Source organism: Rhinolophus ferrumequinum, chromosome 5, assembly GCF_004115265.2.
Source record: "Rhinolophus ferrumequinum isolate MPI-CBG mRhiFer1 chromosome 5, mRhiFer1_v1.p, whole genome shotgun sequence".
In the NCBI taxonomy this organism is placed as follows: Eukaryota; Metazoa; Chordata; class Mammalia; order Chiroptera; family Rhinolophidae; genus Rhinolophus; species Rhinolophus ferrumequinum.
The window spans coordinates 57,578,267-57,600,861 of record NC_046288.1 but is presented as its reverse complement, the minus strand read 5'-3'; the positions used below and the strand labels follow the sequence as shown (position 1 = coordinate 57,600,861).

Below are 22,595 nucleotides of genomic sequence, written 5' to 3'. Positions count from 1 at the left end.
ACATACTGTACTTGAAGATTGCCATTAAATCACCCCTCAAATTTCTCTTCTCCAGGCTAAGTAATCCCGATTCCTTGAACCTTTCATCATCAGTCCTTTAATCATTTTCATTACTATCCTTTGGAACCTCTCCAATTCCTCTTCATTTAGTCCTAAACTTGAACCAGAGAAAAATGTCTATTTTATGTTCAAGGGACCTACTTGTTATAAAGGTTTCATATTCATTTGAAAATTATCTCTGAATTTTCTTAATGCACATGAAACAAGTAGTTACAACTGCCTAAAGCGCCCCCACCATGCCCTTTTCAGGAATTAACTAGAAAATCCAACAAAATTATGTAGGAGGTGACATTTCAGTGTTAACTTTGGGGGGGGGGCAGCAAAAAGGTTGTAGCAATATCGATTGGCTCTTCTGGATCTTAGAAGGAAACTGATTAATGATTGTCCATTAAGTAAACAGCAAGGATATAAAACTGAAAAGCAAGGCTCGCCCAGAGCCCACCAAGTCCTTTCCCTGGTTCCTTCTCCATTTTTATGACACAAAAAATGAGTGAGCAGCGTTGAAAGAAATGGGTTGTTTCATCCTCTCTGAGCTGGTTTTTCCCTCCTCAAGCTCAGTCCCCTCCTTGCTGTCTATACTGCTTTCAGAATAATGGCCCAGATAATGATGTCACAGCACAGTGCTCATTCCTGGCCCTTCTTCCCCAACCCTGCTTTCTGCAGGCAGCAGTTCTGGGGAAGGAGAGTCAAGCGCCCCCTACAGGTACCTGCCAAGAGACGCCGTCCTGGGTGTCTGGGCAGAGGGCCTCTCCCGCCCCTGCTGCTGCTGCTGCTGCTGCTGCTGCTGCTCTTGGAGTGACTTGGCTTTCTTCCCTGCAGCAGGCTCAGAGCTGACTCCTGTGCCAAGAGGAAGAGAACGGGTCTGCCTTTTTTCTCAGAGCCAGTCTCTGAGGTCACAGCTGGCACGCTAGTCATTACAAAGGGGTGTTTTCTAGTTTTAGTTTGGTTGCTAGGGTTCCTGGCATCTACCTGTTTAGCTGGAAGGAGACTGAACAATTTCATGACCACAGCTGACTGAGGTACAATAATTTTTTTCCTCTGTAGTTTGGTCTAAGGCTGCAACAATATGGAAACCTCTAATCAGGGCCCTAAGCAATAACAAGAGGTCTGTGTGGCTTTCCTTTCAAGGGAAAAAAGTCACGAAGAAGTAATGCATGGTTCTGACAGAAAAGGGAAACAAATTCCACATGACAGAGTACTTGTGCAAATTACATTTACTACATTTGCCACATGATGTTATCTCTCATACTTAGAATTTTAAGAGCTGCCCTGGGAAACCTAACTTCCAAGGATACCTAGCGATACACACACACAGCTTTGAACTGCCTTTTTAATAGAAACTGAATAGTTTGCAGTTAAGCATTTTAATACTAATAAGAAGGATATGATTCGAAATGCTACTTGTATTATGGATGAAAATAAGATCATTGGATTTGCTGGCTGTCACTCGGTGGATACCATTTTGGAAACTGCTGTTCTAAACTTCTGCAACTCTCTAAAGGGTAAACCTGTATTCCTCTGCAGCTAGGAGTGGTTCTGAGGGAGGGCAGGAGAAGGGTGTGTCAAGAGCCGCTATTTCAAATAAACATTTCTTGCATGAATTGACCTAAATTAGAACTTTATACACATTAGGTAATATAGGATTAATAATTTATGGTAAAACTTGAACTCAAGTGAAAACGGGCTGTTTACTTACTTGCCCTTGTGGGAGAGGTAACGCTAATATTGTTTTCTCATGGGCAGTACCGTGGGCCGTGGGCCCCCGTATGAAAGAAATCAATGATGCCCTCATTCAGTACATTTTCCTTAGCACCTGCCTGCCAATGGGCTGTGCTGAAATAACTGTGCACTAGAAAAACGTTTCTCCCCTTTGTAAGCTTGTTCACCTTCTGCATTCGTTAAAACATACAAGCACGCTTCTCCCTGAAAGGTCATTGGCATTGCTTGCTGCACATCCAACACTCTGAGCACACCTCCTCATGGGCTACATGAAGAGGTCACTGAGCTCTACAGAGGCATGCTGGGTGGTGCATGAGAGAGGCGCCTGGCACGTAGGAAATAACTAATCAGTGAATTTCCCCGTGAATTGTTTTGTCGTTTGTTATTAAACATCTTTTGCCCAGTGTAAAAACTATTTGTTTTTGTGTTGCCTACAGCCATAGAACATATGAGGCTATTTCTTCTGCCCATGGAAGCAGCTCGTAACCAGGACTAACCAATTTGTTCCGGACCAAAGATCAAGGAAATACCTACAGAAAAGGGGCAGAGTCTAGATATTTTGGGGTCATCTACACTGACGTGTCTATTATCAAGTATTTTTCTTAATCTATAATAGCTTGAGATATTACCAGCTAAATTAATTACAATTTTTATCTCCATTAAATTTATGGGAGAAGTTGGCAGAAAAAAGAACGGGAACACTGCCTACAAAGACAATCACACTCACACACACAACTTACTGTTTCTTTTTGTAGTCTAGTGGAATTAGTCATTTTCTCTTTTCCATCTCTAACTTGATTGTCTCAGAATTTGAACTCAGTGTCGTCACTGAATGACACTGTCTTATACTGCAATTGTATTTTCTTCCATAGGAAGGTCTGAGGCTACCAAAGTAGAATGGAACCCCACTAATTGGCCTGTTGGTTGTGACAGGTCCTATCAAAGTTAGGTCAGACACCCGCTTGGATAAAGGCCACCACCACTTGGATAAAGGCAACCCCCAGTTTTAAAGTCTAGCTTGCCCTCCATGTCCAGCTCAACGCACCCACCCTTCAGCAAGTACAAAGCAAGGTCTGCTTGGTGCCCATTGGTGACTGCCTGGTGGCAGATGCCACAGGCTGACATCTGGCACATGCTGTGCCCGCTCCAGTTCTAAGGTCCCAATCAGCTAGAGCTGTTCTTTCCTCCATGCCTGGTCCCAGAGAACTCGAACCCATCCAGGCTTTACAAAAACTGGCCCACTTTCATGAGTTTTCAATCTCAATGCCACATTCATGCTGTGGCCACTCCAACTTTTATTCTGAAGCTTTAGGATGATTGTATTCCCCTTCAGTCTTTCCCCCCTAGAACAGTAGGGATAGGGAATTTCAAGTGGTGATCAGAGACCCTGGAGTGCAGAGTCCTAAGAAGGCTGTGGTCACTGGGGAGGGCGGGGGCTGCCAACTGCAGGTCCGTTAATGAGACGTGCTGTCCCTTACTGACCTCCCAGCATGACATTAGCTGTGATTTTAATAAAAGGATGCTATAAATGAGTTCTCTCCTAGCAAGAGACAACCCTCGACATGCAGGAGACTTAACAAGAAAGGGAGGATAATAGAGAAAATCAAGACCTAAGCATTAATAGCTGTACCATAGGTCTATGACTGAAGAACGTCCTGCCAGTTATTGGCAGAATCCTCTGAGACCAGTGTGGAAAGGGCCGCTGATTCTCTCGAAATATCCACACACACTGCTGGGTCTCAGGCCAGGATGTGTGTGATAAGCCCAAGTTTCTACCAGCTGCACAGACCCCAGGGCGGCCGCTCTTTACCACTTCCCTCCCTTAGACATCACCTTTTCATCTGACACCAGGTAAGCAAGAGCTGCTCACCTGGGGAGCAGGCTCAAGGCAGCTGCTTCCTCCCCAGGACTCAAACCAGAGGGCTCACCGTAGCAGGACTACACAACAGCGGTTCACTCTGCTTGCCTGGTCCTACCACAAATCGATGTGGTGCAGGGACGGTGGCTCTGTATTGCAACCCTCCCTAAATCTGAACATCGAGGCCAAAAAGCTCTGGAAATCTACCTTCCTACAGTATATGCCCAAACCTCCACACGGCTCCAGAATGAGAGTTTACGGTTCAACCCTTCGAAGTACCCCAAGCAGAAAATCTGAGTTCAAACACGTCTTCCAGTACCGGTTTTCGAGGCTTCTCTGTTCCCTCTTTTCTAAACCCGGTATTTCTAAACCTGGTGGAGTCAAGTGGCTCTTTGTGAGGAGGTAGCAGGAGGCAGAATTCTTATTCCAGGGAGGTTTTCCTTTCTAGTACTGCTTGCCTCAGGACTGACTGCATTTTCCTGCTGGACTATCCCAATAAGTGCATCTACAGAAAGGAGGCTGAGGTGTCTCACAGAGGCTTGGAGACCCCCGTTCAGACACCGGATCATGAAGGCTGGCGGCGTAACTGCTGTGCAGAGGGGCGCTGCCTTGACAGACTAACATGAAGGTAGGGTGAAGTTTCACCTTCTGTTCATATACCACTACCACTTCCCTAATTACTACATTAGCAGGATCTTGGGACCTTTTCTCCTCTTGTTTTTTTCTGGGGGCTTAAATCATCCACAGGCTACCGCACACACATACAACGTCACTTACCTGAGTGACAGCCACCTCTCCCAGCTCACTGGAACATTTTCCTGTTTTTCCCTCGTGAGGAGCCCTGACCAGCACATCCTTGAAGGCTTGGAAAGACGTGAAGCAGCTGAGAGGGGGATATGGCGTTCCAGCACTTACCTCTTATCCAGGTGGCCCCACAGCTTCACTTCGAAGACTTTTACAAAACTCTTGGGCCTGTTCCCAATCTCCAGCCACCCCCCACCCCAGTTGTAAAACGTTCAGGTTCTCTATAAGTCTGTAGGCTGTGAAGGAACTGTGGCTTCCTTCCAAATTGGGCAAAGATGAGGGAAGTGGTCACCATTAGCCTATGATGATAGGCAATGCACTCAATACAAGAGCTATCCATCCATCACCTGGTTTGGCCTTCAACAATCCTGTGGGCTGGGGCCCATCCTTTTGCCCAGAATCATTTGGAAAAGAACCCCCTCTCACCCCAGCTAGACAGGTAAAGCAAACGTAGGTGAACACTAGAACCCGAGTCTCTTTAATCCCAAAGCCCATAGTATTGATCAGTTATACTGGTTAATTCTACAACAGCTAAAGCCGATGATTTTAAAGAAAACATTGAATAGAATTAGTATTAGTGATGGGATTTTTCTGTGTTTCAGGAGTTAAAATTTGTTCTGCCATAGAAATAAATGAAATATTGAGACTCATTTTAAAAACAGAATTTACACAACCAAATGGGTTGCAAGCACAGCAACACTTCCATTGTTTAAAGCATTTTTTTTAGGTTACTATTTATGTAGCATCAATGGCTGTGTACAAGAAAATTAGTTCTACAGAATTGCAGTTACACCTTGTATTTTTGGCAGACTTAATTGGTTACTTAGGTTAAAATGCTTAAAGGGATTGGGCCAGCCCAGTGGCTCAGGCGATTGGAGCGCCCTGCTCCTAAATGCCGAAGGCCGCCAGTTCGATTCCCACATGGGCCAGTGAGCTGCGCCCTCTACAGCTAAGATTGTGAACAACAGCTCTCCCTGGAGATGGGCTGCCGTGAGCAGCTGTGGGCTACGGTGTGCCGCCATGAGTGGCCCGCGGCCAGCTGCCGGCGAGAGCCGCTGTGAGCGGCCGACACTAATACCAGTGGGGGCCAGGGAGCGGTTTCCTACACAACTAGACTGAGAAACAACGGCTTGAACTGGAGGGGGGGAGGTGGAAGAAAGGGGGGAGGCGGAAGACGGGGGTGGGGGGTGGGAAATGTTAAAGCGATTAAAGTCACGGTGGACAACACAAAAGCTTGTTTCAAATGTGTGACAAATATAACTCGCAAACCAAGAGAGCATAATTAGCAGATGCTGTATAAGCCGTGACTAACATAGTAGTTCTACCCTCTCTGTCCTATTAGTGGTTGAGTCTCCAATATGTCTCTGAAAGATGACAGGTTAAAGTCAGAAAACTTACTCTATAACACCCCCCCGTGGGGAGACATTTTGTACCACCCGATTTACTACTGTAGTCTCTCATTTCCAGGATCTGGTGCCACCTCACCCCACACTGAGCCCCCAAACAGTCCCCAAACTGGAACTATACCTTACAATGGATGTCAAAAGAAACTAGCCAACCATTGCCTCCCGAGAAACTGTAATTAACGCTGAATCTTATGGACTTTAAAGGGCCACAATTTCTATTTTATAAAGACATCTTTAGAAGCATTAAAATTATTCTTCAGAGAATGCCATCTTGTTAAATGTAATTGAAGTCCGGGTGATGGCTATGCTGAGGCTCACTTACTCTTTTTCAACAAGCCATTTAATCAATTATATGGTTTTCCTTTTTAATTTCAAATTTTCGTTTCTATTGTGGGAATATAAATATCACTAAGAAGGGGGAAAAGTATCCTCTGGATCTAAAAAAACCTGGTAAGTTACTTTCGTGATCTGATGAAAGGTCCCGGTGGCTGCTGGGAGAGTTCAGAGGTGAGAAGCCACAGCAGTGAAGTCAGGCCCCAAAAGTTCCACTGGGACAAGTGCTGCCCAGCCCAGTGGGGGCCACCCGAACCCCTGGGGTTCTTGCTGAGGCCGCCTGCAGAGGAGGACCACAAACAGCAGGTGCTGGTCCTTATCTGGAAGCAGAGGACCTGACTGCTGGGACCTTCCTTCTCCCTACCAGCTCTCGGTGGGAAGCAGCGACTCCCGGAAGAAACAAGAGGCATGGAATACTGAGGACATGCTCTCAACCCCCGTGAGTCAAAATTCCTTCCTGGTCCCAAACAACATGCAGGGAAAAAAGTTCTTTGAAAAAGATAAAAATGTTCAGAGGCCAGGCTTTTTGACTTGCTGGTAGGTTGAAAGTACATTTAAAAACCGCAGCCAGAAAAAGATGGCTGTGCCCCCTTATCCTTCACATCCTGGCAGGCTGGTGGCCACATCGCTGAGTTCCCTGTCCTGGAATTCAGGGTCTAGAGCCCTGCTATTTCCGGGACAAAGGCCCCGTCCTAGGGGCACTCCAGTCAGCGACAAGGACAGCACATGAGGCCCCTCTGAAGCCCAGGGCTCATGTCAGAGGTCAAGAGCCAGCCTGAGGGTGAGCAGGGCACTCAGACCACAAGGGTAACCTTTAGTCACGGAGATGGGGGTGGCATCACAGGTGCTTCCTTTTTTTCGTTAGGAAATGTTTTATAAGAATAACCTAAAAGTTTCCTAAAGCCGGTTTTATTTTGGTAGAAATGTTATTTATTTTCCTATTATGCTATAGTTAGATTCAAGTAAAATAAATTAATGAGCTCCCTTTTATCAATCATGAAATGGAGGTGGGGGGAGTCTCTTGACCATTAGAACTATGGCCTAGGACACCAAACAAGGATGCCCATTTTGGGGACTGTCCTGCTTGAAAGTTTGCATTTGAGATTTTCAAATTTGCTGTTTTGTATTTAATTTTATCATCAAAACCTAGTTCTAATCCTGGCTCTCCTACAAAATTTCTGGTGACCTTTGGCACATAACTTAAGGTCTTTGTTAATGAGTCCTTTGGACCCTCAGGGTCTTTCCAGCCTCAAAATTCTATCCTGGAAGATACTTTCTCAAGCCAATGATTAAAAGAAGCTTATGTTACACTATTTCTCTTTGTTGGCAAAGAACAAACAGATGTTCCTCAAAATTGTTTTCTGTGCCCTTAGTATTGCTTTACTGGTAAGAGATGTGAGTGACAGCTGCAGGCAGGTCACACATGAACACCTCCTGCCATTCCTTCCCCACCACTACCACTTTAAAACATAGAAACAGGCTCAAGATGATGGGGCATAGCTTTTGCCTAAATTACCAACCTTCACTTTTGTAAGCATTTCAGCATATTATCATTTTAAATTACACATGTTTATTTCAATTCAAATTTTCACAGATTAAAAGATTTCATTTTATTAGGGTCAATTTATAGGCAGTTTGCAGTGATGATTTCTCATGGGAAAAAAAGACAGACAATAATCATTCAGATTTCGGATGTGACTGAAACCTCCTCCTGTGAACCAAGCACATGGGGACATATTCCTGCCAACCCAGCAGCAGCATCTTGATGGTGAGGTGAATACAGGCACGACACGTGTGTCATGTCCAGGATGGAGGGTAAGGCCTGAAGCTACAGGTAGCAAATGTTCTCCTAAGGCGCGATGCAGTGCTGCTCCCTATTGTACGTCAGCGACACACCACAGACGTGTCAAAGGCTCGTGACCCTCCCGCGTGGCAGTGATGAACCCAGCCCGCTCTCGGAGAAAGTGCCTTCCCTTCTACAAGTGAATGAATTCAGGCAATGCTTTACGAAAATGACAAGATTCAAAAGACATGTTTGCTCCAAGGCACCAAGGGTATAAAGCTTTTTAGAAAATAGGCAGAACTGAACAGACTAAAAAAGGGAATCAGTTCTCAAAGAAGGACTCTGCTATGTGTAAATAATTACTTCAGATAGATTACAATCAAAACGCACATGGAACAGACTGTGCTGTGTGAGGGAACGTCTGACCCAAGAGCATTCCTGCGGGCACTTGGGCAGCTGCTGGTAGGAGCTTACAGGTTTCTTCCCAGAGCCAGAGAAGCTACGCATCATTTGTATTTGTAAAATCCTTCCCCAGTCTTCTTGCCAAGCTTCTTCTCTGCCACCAGCTTATTCATGGATGCGCTGGGCTGAAACAAGGGATTCTGTGCATCCAGTTCATGCCACCCTATTGAGAGGAGAGAAGAGGGCTTAGGATGAAGCGCTGGGTTCATTTTTGTATCTTGGCATTCCCAGGGCAAGTCTGGAGCAGAGCGTGGGAAGATGGTCCCTACTCCTGCTGTGGGTGCTCCTCGGGCCAACACAGCAGAGGCAGAGGAAGGCTGAGCTGGTGCAGCCCCAGGGGCCCTAAAGCAGGGGTGCTCCCCCCATCCCCACATCCCTCCTGTTTATCCAAAGCCTTCCTGAAATCACTGGTTCATCTGCAGCTGAACCCTTATTGACATAGAACATTGTTCAGAACACATCAACAATCTGAATTTGTTGCCACTGGTATTCTGCATCAACTTGAAATCCCAAAGTTCATGCTTCAAGTAGAACCCTCCTTGTTCCTCCCAAATACATAAGTATTCTTTGTGAAATGCGGTACTACGAGCTACACTCAACTTCAGTAGTCTAATACTAATAATTACTTCTACCGTCTTCAAAGCCACTACAGTAAAATGGGCACATTTTTTTAAATGGCTGTGTTGACTGTTGACTGCAGTGGAGGTTACACAAATCAGAGTATGTGAGAGGATGACACAATGTATCAACGTCCATTTCCTGGTTTTCATATTGTACTGTAGTTACGTAAGATGGAACCAGTGGGCGATACTGGAAAAAGGGGTAAATGGGACCTGTTTTATATTTGAAACTGCCCGTCAATCTACAATTATTTCAAAATGAAAACTTAAAAAAAAGAAGAAAAAAAAGAAAAAGTTACCCTGTGAGAACACACTAGGCAGTCCCGTTTTTCCTTCTCCTACCATCTATTAACTTGAATCCTTAAGCTGGTAGGGTCAGGGCTTTGGAAGGTCTACTAAGACCCCTTATAATTTCTGTTTTAAGTAGGCATTGTAATTCGTAGTTGAGACAGACTACCTTAACTTGATTAAAGACAACAGAATTCCAATTCCTACCGTCCATGATGAACTTCGTAGTATCCAGCCCAACGTAATCGAGAAGCTCAAATGGGCCCATCGGGTATCCAGCTCCCAATTTCATAGCTACGTCGATGTCTTCCTTGGATGCGTCACCTAAGGAAAAAGGGCAGCCCTGAGTCACCACCGCCTTTCCCACAATTCTCCTTGTCCTGCCATTAGTTCTAAAATTACTAGTTTTACATATTTGCACATTCAAAAAACATCCGGAGTCAGGATTCCAAGCTTTGGGTAAGATTTTGTCTCTGAAGTACCTGCCAAATAGGACACAAGATTTTCAAAGCTATTCCACCAAGCTATTGTGTGAGGTGAATTCTAGAGTATTGCTACCTTGTTATAGTGGAGAGAGAAGGCCCCAGTGGCTGGGAAACATTCATTACTTTCTAGTGGGTTGGGATTTTCCAACTCTGGAATAATTTACTAAAATATCATTTAAAGCTGGAGCAGATTTTTAACTGATAAAAGGACTTTTTTAAAAAAAGTAAGTTTAAGGGGTGGCCGGATGGTTCAGTTGGTTAGAGTGTGAGCTCTCAACAACAAGGTTACCAGTTCAATTCCCGCATGGGCCAGTGAGCTGCGCCCTCCACAACTAGATTGAAAGACAACTGCTTGGAGCTGATGGGCCCTGGAGAAACACACAGTCCCCCAATATTCCCCAATAAAATTTATTTTTTTAAAAAGTTTAAGTTTGTTTTTGTATATCTTATATATATATTTTTCCTTTCCAGCTTTCTTGGTTTTACACGTAATGAGTATTCCTCGAGAATCACATTCACATAAAAAAACCTTTAGTCAAGATAACGTTCAAAGAAAAGCCCAAACCCGATTTAGAATTGTCGTGCAAGTTTGGAAACGTGTTGAATAGACTAAGTAAGACAAGGGCCAATATGCTTCTTCCTTGGAATTTTATCCTTAACATACTGTCCTTGGGCCTAAGAGGTGTTTAGGAGAACGATCAGTTGCCTTTCTCCAAAATCAGAAACAAGATAAATCTGTAACAAGCAGCTGTCCCCAATTTTGTTCCAAAGCATAAAGAAATGGCCAATTATAATAAAACTAAATGAAAGAAAAAAATGTTAACATACTCAAAGAGCATTTCATACCTAAATATTTCAGATTTTTAGGCATGAGAAACTACTTAAACATCCATAAAGACTATGTTTTTAAAAAGCATATTAAATACCAAAGTAATGTCAAAGGTTTTCAAGGCAGTTCAAGGCGATTAAAATACCAACCAATTATTTCTTACGGGTTACATTATTGGTACTCCACTAATTGGTCAGCCAGAGGATCCTGAGAATCATGATTTGAGTTTCAGGCCAAAGAAAGCAAGGAGAGCAAAAATGATCATATCCATTAGCCTTCTCAGGTGGCCTCATTCATTCATTCAACCTGTATTTTTATCTGCTATGCACCAGGCCCCAGAGACTTAGAATGAGACCAAGAAAAACAAGACAAGCACTGAGTACTCATGGTATAATGGGACGACCCACATGTATAAACCAAACATTTCATTATAACAAGTGCTTGTCTTGTTTTCATGAACATTTGCACAGTGCTGGGTGGGCAAAGATGGAGAGGCTTACTCACACTGCCACTTCACCAAAACCACCACCCACCCCCAGTCCTGACCATCCTGAAGAGAATCCAGAGGGAAGAGTGGGCAGGGAAGGGTATTTCAAGCAGAGCAAACAGCATGTGCAAAGGCAGAAATAAGAAAGAACATGGCAGCTGATAAGTGGAATCTGCTCAAAAGATTTCATTAAACCCCAAGGCTTCTGTGGTGTCAGACCTGGAATACTGGAATGACAGCCTAGCACACGCCTCTGGCTCAGCACGCGCTGCTCACTGTGCCTGGCGCCCAATGTCGTCAGACATCTGTAGGCCTCTGCTCTTGTGTCACCTCATCAAAGCAGCCCCGCCCCCTCCATGCATATAAACTAGCAACTGTCCGTCAGGACCCCTGCCATCCTCTTGACTATCTTTCTCGGAGATTACTGGTCACAACCTAACACGTTATCTATTGGTTCATTTACTGTGAGCTGTCTCCCTCATTAGAATTTAGGCTCCCTGGGGACAGAAATCTCATAGCATAATGGTTCTAAAGCCATTTAATCAAAGCTATATTCAAGGACAGGCAATGAACCCTAGAGGCAAGACTATAATTCCAGATTCAGAGACTCACTTGACTATTTTATTTCAAATATATGAAAACACAGCATATCAAAAAAAAACGTAAACAGTTTTACAAAGTCAGCACAACTGAGTAATACAGAGCCAAAGAGGCAAAAAGAAGAGAAAAATAAAACACATACACACAGATTGGTGTGTCAAGTGGGAGTTAAGTGTATCGTGTATTAGACCAATAATTCTTAACCTTCTTTAGTCAAAACACTTCACTGAGAATCTGACACCCTTTCAAAGAAACGTATATACCGTGTTTCCCCGAAAATAAGACGTAGCCAATCAGCTCTACTGTGTCTTTTGGAGCAAAAATTAATATAAGATCTGGTCTTATTTTACTGTAAGACTGGGCCTTATATAATTAATATAATAATATAATATAATATAATATAATATAATATAATATAATATAATATAATATAATATAATATAATATAACGTAATATACCAGATCTTATATTAATTTTTGCTCCAAAAGACGCATTAGAGCTGACTGTCCGGCTAGGTCTTATTTTCGGGGAAACACAGTACACACCTTAGGAGGTTCATGGGTCCCTGCTCCCCAGTTGAGAGCCCTTAACTCTAGACAAGGAAGAGTTTCCTCAGTGAACTCCCAGATCCTCTGAAGTCTGGGAACCTGGGACCCGCCCCATGTTTCTTCTGCTGGCTCATCAGCACCACCTGCCAACGATTCCTGGCATTAACAACCAAGGTCACAGCAGCCAAGATTCCTTTATTTTGCAACAGCAACTTCAATGCCTGCCCTACATAGGCACTGTGAGGGGTATGAAGATGAGGACCCGGATACTACCGGAGAAGAGAGTACAGGAGGAGAAGAAAGGCACCTGGCATGCCACAGGAAAGAGACTGGCAACTGCCCCAAGGGAGAGCCAAAGTGTAAAGAGAGCTATGACAACCTAGACTGCAGCTCTGGGGACACTCCAGAGGGGCCTGGTGAGAAACGTGAGGGGACAGAGGGGGAGGAAAAAGAAAGTCCTCTGGCAAGGGCACTGTATTTGGTAGGTGGCGACAGAACCACTGAATATGTCTCCAGCAGGGGAGTGACAGTGTGAGAAGGATGTCACACAGTGACTGGGGACAGGCTCATGGCACTCCCAGGGTGTCACCTTAGAAGAGCTAACCATGTGGCCCCATCACCTTACCAGAGCTAACCTGTCAAGAGTAGCGTCTGATGGGGGCAGCTGTCTGCTCCTGGACACCAGATTGTTCAAAGATCAGGAGAGCGAGCTCTGACCCACAGGGATGACCAAGCACACCAATCACACCTTAATTAGAGTGGGAATGAATGAGAGCGACAGTGAGGACAGAAGCTGACGGATGCTGGGAAAGAAAGCCCACCGCAGAAGCACGAGGCGCAGAGCATGAGACGGCAGAGGCGAGGGGTGGTGAGTTGTCGAGAAGCTCCGGTGGCAGCCTGTGGTCTGCAAGCCGTTCAGCTGCCCAAGAGGCCTGAGTGGACAGTCACGGAGAAGACTGTGCTCCAGTGCCCCATACATTGTCCTGACGAGCCTCTACTCCAAGCAGCATCCTGCCAGCCTGTCTGCACAGAGACCTCACACCGCAGGTGTATCAACAGTGTTTGCTGTGGACTGAATGTTTGTGTCCAAATGCCTATGTTGGAACCCTACTCCCCAATGCAATGGTATGAGGAGGTGGGGCCTTTGGGAGGTGAGTAGGATTAGACGAGGTCAGGAGGGTGGAGCCCCCATGAAGGGGATGAGAGGCCTTCTAAGAATCACGATAGAGCTTGTTTCCTCTCTGCTCTCCGCCACGTGAGGACACGAGAAGACGGCAGTTAGCAACTGGAAGAGGACCCTCACCAGAACTCACCGTGCTGAGCCTGATCTTGGACGTCCAGCCTCCAGAACTGGGAGACGTAAACTTCTGTTACAGAAGCCACCCAGTCTGCGGTGCTTTTTGTTGTAGCAGCTAAGAGAGTGGGCTGACCAAGACAGCGTTGTACAGAGTTTTTAAATGAGTTCTGAAAAGGCTAGGCTAAACAGTCAGACTACTTCACCGAACAACTCTGCTGCTGGACCTGGGGCTCCCCCAACTGTGTGGGGGCAGATATAGCATACACTGTCTCCTCTCCTTCCAGGACAAAAGGGCAGTTTGGAAAAGACATGAGGTAACGTGAATTCCTTTGCTGCCTGAAGGAGCCTCACTGAGGCAGGCTGACTAGCACAGGGGTGGCTGGTGTGACAGAGAGGAATCAAAAGTGACAAATGAACAGAAGTGGCAGGAAAGAGAGGGATGGTCCAAAATGGCTTCAGGTTTTAAAGCAGAGTGGATGCAGGACAGCCAGCGGCTCAAGTGCAGGCAAAGGAAGACGGGATGACAGGTGTGCATCTAAGCACCGCTCTGTGTTGGTGAAGGAGGGCAGAACCTTGGGGTGGTAGGAGGAACGTGCGAAGAAGCCTAAGGTGTGACACAAGGAGTCCAGACCATAGTGTGGCTTGCTGGGAGAAGGCACCTGCCCCAGACAAGACACCCAGGTCGTCCGAAGCATGTGCTATGGCCCACAGGCCCCGAGAAGTCTGTGGGGAAAGAGGCAACGGGACAGCAACGACAAGGCGCTGAGAGCACCTCCCCTGTGGGGTCAGACACCCCTTCCACTGTCACCTCACAAATGACCAGTGATGGTGAGGGTCAAAGGGAATCAATCCATCTATTTAGAAAGGGACCACTGCTGGTGGGAGGGGACAGAAGACAAGAAAATGGCTTTCACCTTACAATCAGATACTAATAATGTAAAAATACATTTGAAAATATATCAAAGTGACAGTAGGTTCCTGCAAGAAAAACACCACGGAGAGGTGGATCACCCACATGCTATATCCTACCACATTACATAAAAAAAAAAATCAACCCTGCCTTTCAAGGCAGGAGAAAACGCTTCCCGCTTTCTTTGAGGTGTAATTAGGCATATTTGTTGATAGATAAACACAGAAGTGTTGGTTTGATCTCAGAGCAAAAGTGAGGCAAATGCTTCCATGAAACACAGAGAAAAGTTTTAATATTTAAAGCAGATTTTGAGGAAGCAAATGTGCTTTCATCTCTCTGGAAGAGCTGGTATAAACGTTTTGTTTTAAAAATGGCATTCTCAGGAGCAAGCATTTGCGAAGTAATTGAAAACAATTACACTTGCTTTTTATCCAGTCCTATTAAGGCCTATTTGCCTTTGAAGCAGACACGATTGTTACCTTTCCAGAAATGTGGTGGGGAAAGCAGGCAGGAGGATACACGACATTCTATAACCTGGACCAGGTCCCAAGTCTTATATTTCTATTAACAAGTACTGACTGCGGAGTCATTTTAGACCATTCTCTTAACGTTAACAAAACAAACAAACATGGGTCACGGCGTCATCGGGAAGGCCGGACAAGGCTGCCAGAAATGGTCCTCAGCACATTTCAGCCTTCTCATTTCCATTACCTATCACAGAGTCACAATTTTAGAACCTTAAGGAACGTTGAAGGTTACCTAGCCCAGAGATTTTTACATTATTAGTATTATTATTTTAAGCAATAAATCATTTAACCCACAGCAGAGATCCAGGATATAAATCCGGACTGGCCGAGCAGTTGCTCTGGCTGGGAATGCAGTGGAGGGTCCCAGAGCCAGGGGCTGGTTCACTTGGCTAGAAAACCTAGAGACCGGAAGCTCCCTCGTGCTCTGCACAGCCCACTGTTGCTGCAGACCCTGCGTGAGGACTGCTCCCGCCTGGCTCAAGACAGCTACCTCGTTCGTACAGCCGGACTGCTTCCATGAGGTATGGCACCAGCAGGCGGTTTACAATAAACCCAGGTGTGTCCTGTTTTAGGAGAGAGAAAAATAAAAGACAAGTGATTTTCATTGAACTTTATTCTTTTGTGAAGTCACCAGATCAACCTCACTCTCGATTATATTACCAACATTTATTAAGCTACACATTTTCAAAACTTGTTTTAAAGTATAGCCTTACTTCCACCTTGCATGACAATTTATCCAACAACTTTAGCACTTACAAACAAACAAACAAACAAACAAACAAACCCAGATGCCCCTACTGCATGGATCCTGAAATAAAAGCAGATCGTGGCAGGGAGGTCAGTAGAAAGAGCACAGCTTTGGGGGCAGCTAGATCTGGGCTCAAATTCAATACTCTCTGGCTCTGCGTCATCCTGAAACTGTTTCATCTGTGAAATGGGAGTAATCATTTCTACCTGACAAGTTGTGAAGATAAATCAGAAAACAAATAAAATGCTCTGCATATTGCCTTACACTCAAATACTGTGTTTCCCAGAAAATCAGACCTAGCCAGACAATCAGCTCTAATGCTTTTGGAGCAAAAATTAATTTAAGACCCGGTATGTTGTGTTATGTTTTATGTTATGTTATATTATACCAGGTATCATATATCGTATCATATCATATTATATATTAGACCCAGCCTAATTTTACAATAAGACTGGGTCTTATATTAATTTTTGCTTCTAAAGACGTCTTAGAGCTGACTGTCCAGCTAGGTCTTATTTTTGGGGAAACACGGTAGTAGCCCCTTGATTCCTCTCCTTTCCCTCATCTCTTTCAGGAATCTAGAACACTCCATCTTGAACAACTCTCACTGGAGCACTAATTCCGGGCTCCTCAGAGCCATTCCAGGGCCGCTCAAGATTTTCTCCCACTTTAGCACACAGTGCAGAATGGGTGAGCTGGGGAGAGGTGCTGGGACAATCGAGCAGATGCCCTCAGAGATCTGCTGCTGGCCTTTCACGCCTGCTACCCAGGACGCACCACCCTGGAAGACTCCTTCCATCCTTACCGTCCACACTGAAACGCTTCCCCATCAGTCCTGGAGGCCTAGTGGGGGATGTGGATTCACCTACTGATCTCTTCTGGGGCCTTGTGGGGCTGGCCAGGGTAATATTTATGTGACGCTGATTTGCATTAAGTAAATGGTGCCTCCTCTTTTAAAAAAAGGCTGTGATCTTCCTGCAGGCAGAAACCCTCACCCTGGCCTTGGGTTCCATTTCCAGCACATACCAGGCACTCCATAAACACTAAATTAAAGGTGACCAGCCCCTGCACTCGACTGCATGTGGGATACACTGGGCAACAAAGCCGCAGGACTCGTACCTCCTGTGAAACTACCCCCTACCCTCTCTCCTAGGAAAATAGAGATGCAGAAAAGAGCTTGATCAGTTTAACCAAGATTGTATTAGTGAAACGATGTTGATTTTATAACCAGGGCAAAAATGCTTTTCTTTTTTATAAATTTAATTGGGGAATATTGGGGAACAGTGTGTTTCTCCAGGGCCCATCAGCTCCAAGTCGTTGTCCTTCAGTCTAGTTGTGGAGGGCGCAGCTCACTGGCTTTTGTGGGAATCGAAGTGGCAACCCTGTTTTTCAGAGCTTGTACTCTAATCAACTGAGCCACCCGGCCGCCCACAAAAATGTTTTTCAACTTCAAAAAGTTTACTGCAGAGACTCAGGATAGGGTAACTGAGTCCACGAAGCACACCATATCAGTATATATTATTACAATTTTAATACAGTTTTTTTCCTTTCTTAAAATGTGTGTACATTTTTTTGGCACCCTCTGTATAGGGTTAATAGTGCGTTAATATAGCGTTAATACTGTCTGCATAAAAAGCTCATAGAGCTCAACAAGGAAGGAATACTAAAACTCACACAATATTTAAACACACTACTAATTAAAGAAATATTCATTAGAACAAAATAGCATTTTGCCAATAAGATTATTGGGAAAGGCTGTTTTTCCCCATTAAAATATTCACTGCTATTGAGGATGCAGAGACAGACACTCATAATATTGGTGGAATGTAAAGAGACATCATCCTTGAATAAAGCAATTTAATTTTATGTAATTGCGCACCTTACATTGTTGGTATATATCTATTAAATATATTTACTGTACTTACTATGTGTCTGGTATTATTGTAAGTACTTTAAAAATATTGATTCATTTATTCCTCATAGCCCTGTAAGACAAGTACTATTAGTACCTCTATGTTAGGTAGAGGATACTGAGGCACAGAGAGGTTAAGTAATTTGCTCAAGGTTACACAGCTAATAAGTGCCAGAGCCAGGATTTGAATTTAGTCAGGCTGGCTCGTGTCCATGGCCTTAACTTTTTACATTATGCTCTCCCTGTGAAGTCTCACTATGAAGACAGACACATCCCAGGCACATTAATGCCATTGTTCTATGTCAGGGGTTGGTAAACTATAATCCTGCAGGCCAAATCCAGCCCCCAGCCTGATGTTATAAATAAAGTTTTATTGGCACACAGCCACACTCATCTCTGCATGTATTCCCGCTACCACAGCAGGATTGAGAAGCTGCAGCAGAGACCATGTGCCCTAAAATATTCACTGCTGGCTCTTTACAGTAAAGTGTGCAGATCCCTATTGCCTTGTATTATCTTGATGCCTCACCAACAGCTTGAATAACTGACCCAAAAAGACTCCCAGGAGGCCTGGAGGTCTCATCTAGAGTGAGTGTTCTGGATGATGTAACAAGGGTAATTTTATGAAACCAAAGAGTTCCCATCCCTTCATCTGCAGTGGCCACCCTGATGGAAGAACAGGTACTTATTCTAGATGAAAGAATGATTATGCTGCTGAAGATAATCACTGGTTCGTCCCTGCACTTCCGTATGTAGCCTTTGATTTGCTACGTACTGATGTTCTTTCTAACATACTCCTACTATCTGCCACTAACACAGCATAAACTGGGAAGAAAACGCAATCGTAACATCTGGTTACTAATGTAACTTTAAAAATTAAGATGATTTAAAAACCACAAAACTAGACAAACAAAAAATGAGTGTTAAAAAGGGAGACTCCCTAATAACCCTACACCCCTGGGGTTGGGGGACTATATTAGTCTGCTTTCTTTGGCTACTGGGGTCCACATTGACAGACGACTTATTCAGATGATTCATGAACAACATGAGTCTTTATGGATTTATACAATACTGTGGATTCAAATTAGAGAGTCTTTCAGAAAGCAAAAGTATGCTATGAAAAGAGTCACAATGATATAAAAGATTATGGTAAAAAAAGTAGGTGACGTATTTATAAAAATCTCTATGTCACTTTGTGACCCTCTGCCCCTTTAGAAAAACTGCCAAACCATGCAGAAATGTGGTCCCTGAGAGACTGAAGGTAATGAAAACAAAGCAGGTGAGAGCAACGGGGTGGTTTTACATCTAATAACTGGGTACCCTAAGACAGGGGAAAAGGCCAAGGCACACTCTCCACTGAAAACAACACAGAACAAAACCACACCGCAACATCCCACTGAGAAACAGCGTCGCTAAGCTCCCCTGGGTGGGTGAGCTCCCCTGGCTCCTTATCTTCCTCCCCATGTGGAATGCTCTTACAAAAGTGAAGGCCGGGTGTTGTGTTGGGGGTGTGTGTCCACCAGGCTGTGCCTGACACACTGGGTGCTTCTGGCTCCCTAGGGCCCGGCAGAGGCCGACGCTGATGGGGAAACAAAATCTGTTTATGGAAACACAGGTGCTCATCGACAGACCAGAAGCAGCCCAGACCCAGAGGGAAGCTGCCCCAGCCACGGACCCCGCTGGATCTCAGACTATCTGCTATGGCCCTGGGCGTGGCCGAGGAGCCTGGCTTCCCTACTGGCAAACCAGGCAGGAGGCAGGGCTGGCTCTTCGCAGCCCGCGACAGCCTGCAGTACAAGTGCTCCATCTCCTGCATTGTGCTGCTACAGAACAATGCTACCTGGAGTAAGTCAGGTTCTGAGGAAAAGCACTCCCTTCCCAAGCTACCCATGCTCTACCTTGCAAGAAACAGGATGCTTTCCAAGGGTTTTGCTGAAGTCTATCAGAGATTCAAACGTCTTCTGGCTGGTCATTGGTGTTTTAATGACCTGGAAATGCAAAGCAGACATCGATTATGACCAAGAGTCGGCAAATAATTTCACAAAGAACAGTTCAAGGAACATGGATCAAAAGCGTCCACACAGGCAGCAAAAACAGTTTTTGTGTCAGAATAGAAGGATCTGAAGCCAGAAACAAAATGTTTACCAAAATGTCCACTTTAAGACAGTGGAGTACTATAGGCTGTGCAAAATCAAGGCTTAAAATATAAATATGAATGTATGTATAGAAAAGTTTTACAGGCTTTGTCACTGAGACAGACCTGGGCTCAAATCCCAACTGCACCACTCCCTGGCCCTGTGACTCTGGGCATGTTTTGTGAAACTGAAATAACACTGAAATCACTCTGCCTATCTCAAGGAGTTGAGGTGAGAATGCGATTAGATGAGCAGGTAAGGCCTGAAGTACAGCCCTCTCCAGTAAGAAGTGCTCAGGAAGTGCTAGGTTTTGCTGGTGTTTTACTTGCTGTTGTTATTTACATCAGGGAGGAAACCAGACGTCTACCAGAGTATGATGTTACCCTGAAAGACTTATGTGCAGTGTAGAGGGGGAGAAGGAGCCCCAGAAAATTGAGTGATTTGGCCAAGTCACAGGTCTCTTGGCCTCTGAGACGAGCGTCTCCCCATTACTCCACCCTCTTGCACACAGACGCCCCAGAGCCCAAAGGCTCCCCCTGTTTCAGAACAAGCTTGTCAAAGATGAAGGCTTTCATTTCCAGCAAACAGGGGCCCATGGCTGGGGCTTGCTGCCTGCCAGGCACCTCGGGAAGGCGCCCTCCTGTGAGGTGCCATGCGAGGACACGGCCGCTACCATGCATACAGCAGCCCACTGGGATCGCCAGGAGATGGCACCACACCTGGCATCAGCCCTCAGGAAATGTTTAGAGAATTCACCTGTCAGGAATTAGATTTTGGCAAATGGAGAGACATCCAGGTGAACTTAAACTTAAAAAAAATACATGTATAATGTAAATGCCAGTTAAGGAACTTCAACGAGAGTCAAAGCAAACAGGCTTCTACATCAGGCCCTTCCTATGAGCTCCGGCAAGCCAAACGAGTCCTCTGTGCCTTACCTCTGTCCTGTGCAATGGGATGATACTTGACACGTCCTCCCTGCTGTAAGAGCCCTGTATGGCTTAATGAACTAGTGCAAGATGTAAGGTGCGATATAAATGAAGAGAATTGTTATCATTCGTGTTTTAATGTGATCACAGCTTGGGGTGTGGTGGTGTGTGATGACACTAAGGGAATTAAATGAGTGGAAACGGAAAGAAGCACCGTGAAGACGGGCATGAAGGCAGGGAAGAAACGGGCCAGACACTGCTCTGCAGGCATCACCAATCAAACAGCAGCCCGAGAGCTGTTCAGAGGAGGTGTCACAAGTCTCCATCAGGACTGTACAGATGGAGCTGGGGCAAAGTTACCAGTTACGGAGTTTTCAAAATAATGTGTTGGTTTAAAGCAGTCAGTGGCAAAGGTCTTTAACAGGAGGACTGCATATTCATTCATTCAATGAATAACAACATGCTACAGATATTCTGCTTATAGTCCCAACACAGAATCTGAAAATTATATACATACATATATATATATATATATATAGAGAGAGAGAGAGAGAGAGAGAGAGAGAGAGAGAAGAGCCATTCAGACACATATGCGGAGCTAAAGTTAAAGAATAACTGAATACAGAAGAGCACTTAGAAAACATTTTCTAGAAAATATTACATTTGCTAAGCATTAGCTGTTAACAACCAACGTGCTACATTTCCAAAGACACAGACGGACATTATCAGATAAATACAGTCGAAAACAACATTCGAGTTTGAAGTAAATCTATAAAATGTGTTTTTATCTCCAAAACACATATGTACATGATACAGTAACTAAAGAAAGTAATTAATCCCTAAGTACTGAAATGTTGAAAATTCCATTCCTCTTCTTTGCTCTTTTCTGCATAAAAGAGGATAAATGTGTTTTTTTCTATTCCCGTACCCTTCCCTTTCATTCCTCAATTTCTTCAAAACAGCCTTAGGGAATGGGGTAAATTGGAAGAAGCTGAGGAGCAGTGTTAGTAGAACAGAAACATTCCTATTGCAAGATAGATCAGAGTTGTCACTTGACAAAAAACTATAGGAAAACACAGTCATCTTTAACCTAGAAGCTACTGCTCGTGCTGGGTGGGGAGGGTGAGAGGATGAAGGAGCGGAGGGAGCCTGGAAGAGAAAGATCCTGAGACTCTCCCAGGGAGCCTGCGGGCTCCAGAGGTCTGCCCACTCCACGTCCCCCACACTTCGCACGGCAATAACTCCTCAACCTCACAGCAAATGCTACTTTAATGGTGGCTGCTCTTCAGACCCTGTAATTAGTCCCCTGTAAAAGGCAAGCTGCCACAGTTCGGGCGCAGACTGTCTATTGTGACTCCATCTCCCTCGTCCCAAGTCTCCAAGCAAGCAGAAGCAGCTCGAACAGAAAGGCTGGGGCAGCTCCCTGCCATCACCCTCACCTGCAGGTTTGTGGTCAGGAGGTTCAAAGGCTATCAGCAGCGGCATGAATAGCTCTGATCACAACCAGGAGATGTGCCCCAACTGAGGACGACACTGAGGCCCTGTACGTGGGGCCGAATGGACCTCTGGAACCATTGGGGTGGATGGGGTGGTACAGTGTAGAACCAGGCTGTCTAGTAAGAATTCCATTTACAGCCTGGAGCAAACTGACCTCCACGAAACAATCTGGACAAGTGTCACTCTCCCCTCTGGGTCTCATCATGCCAGTGGTCTTGGGTGCTGCCTTCTCTCTGCACTGCCCATCAACTATGGGACAAACAATGGCATTCCACAAAGTTAACAGCTTTCCTGGACATCATGGGTGAGAACACATGGCTGCGAAGAAACAAAGCACAGGGGCCTCCTGAGGTACTAGGT

The 22,595-nt window shown here is 45.0% G+C and overlaps 1 protein-coding gene across 1 annotated transcript in view; it reads right to left on the bottom strand.

Annotated features, from left to right (window-relative positions):
* Positions 1-8,336: 8,336 nt before the first annotated feature.
* HADH (hydroxyacyl-CoA dehydrogenase) overlaps positions 8,337-22,595 on the bottom strand; it is a 43,739-nt gene continuing 29,480 nt past the window's right edge. The window contains exons 5-8 of the mRNA XM_033106689.1: positions 19,576-19,665; positions 15,508-15,580; positions 9,541-9,657; positions 8,337-8,588 (exon numbers count right to left, since the gene is read on the bottom strand). Of these exons, the coding sequence (XP_032962580.1) occupies positions 8,470-8,588; positions 9,541-9,657; positions 15,508-15,580; positions 19,576-19,665 (399 nt within the window). The 3' untranslated portion in view covers positions 8,337-8,469. The remainder of the gene's footprint in view (positions 8,589-9,540; positions 9,658-15,507; positions 15,581-19,575; positions 19,666-22,595) is intronic.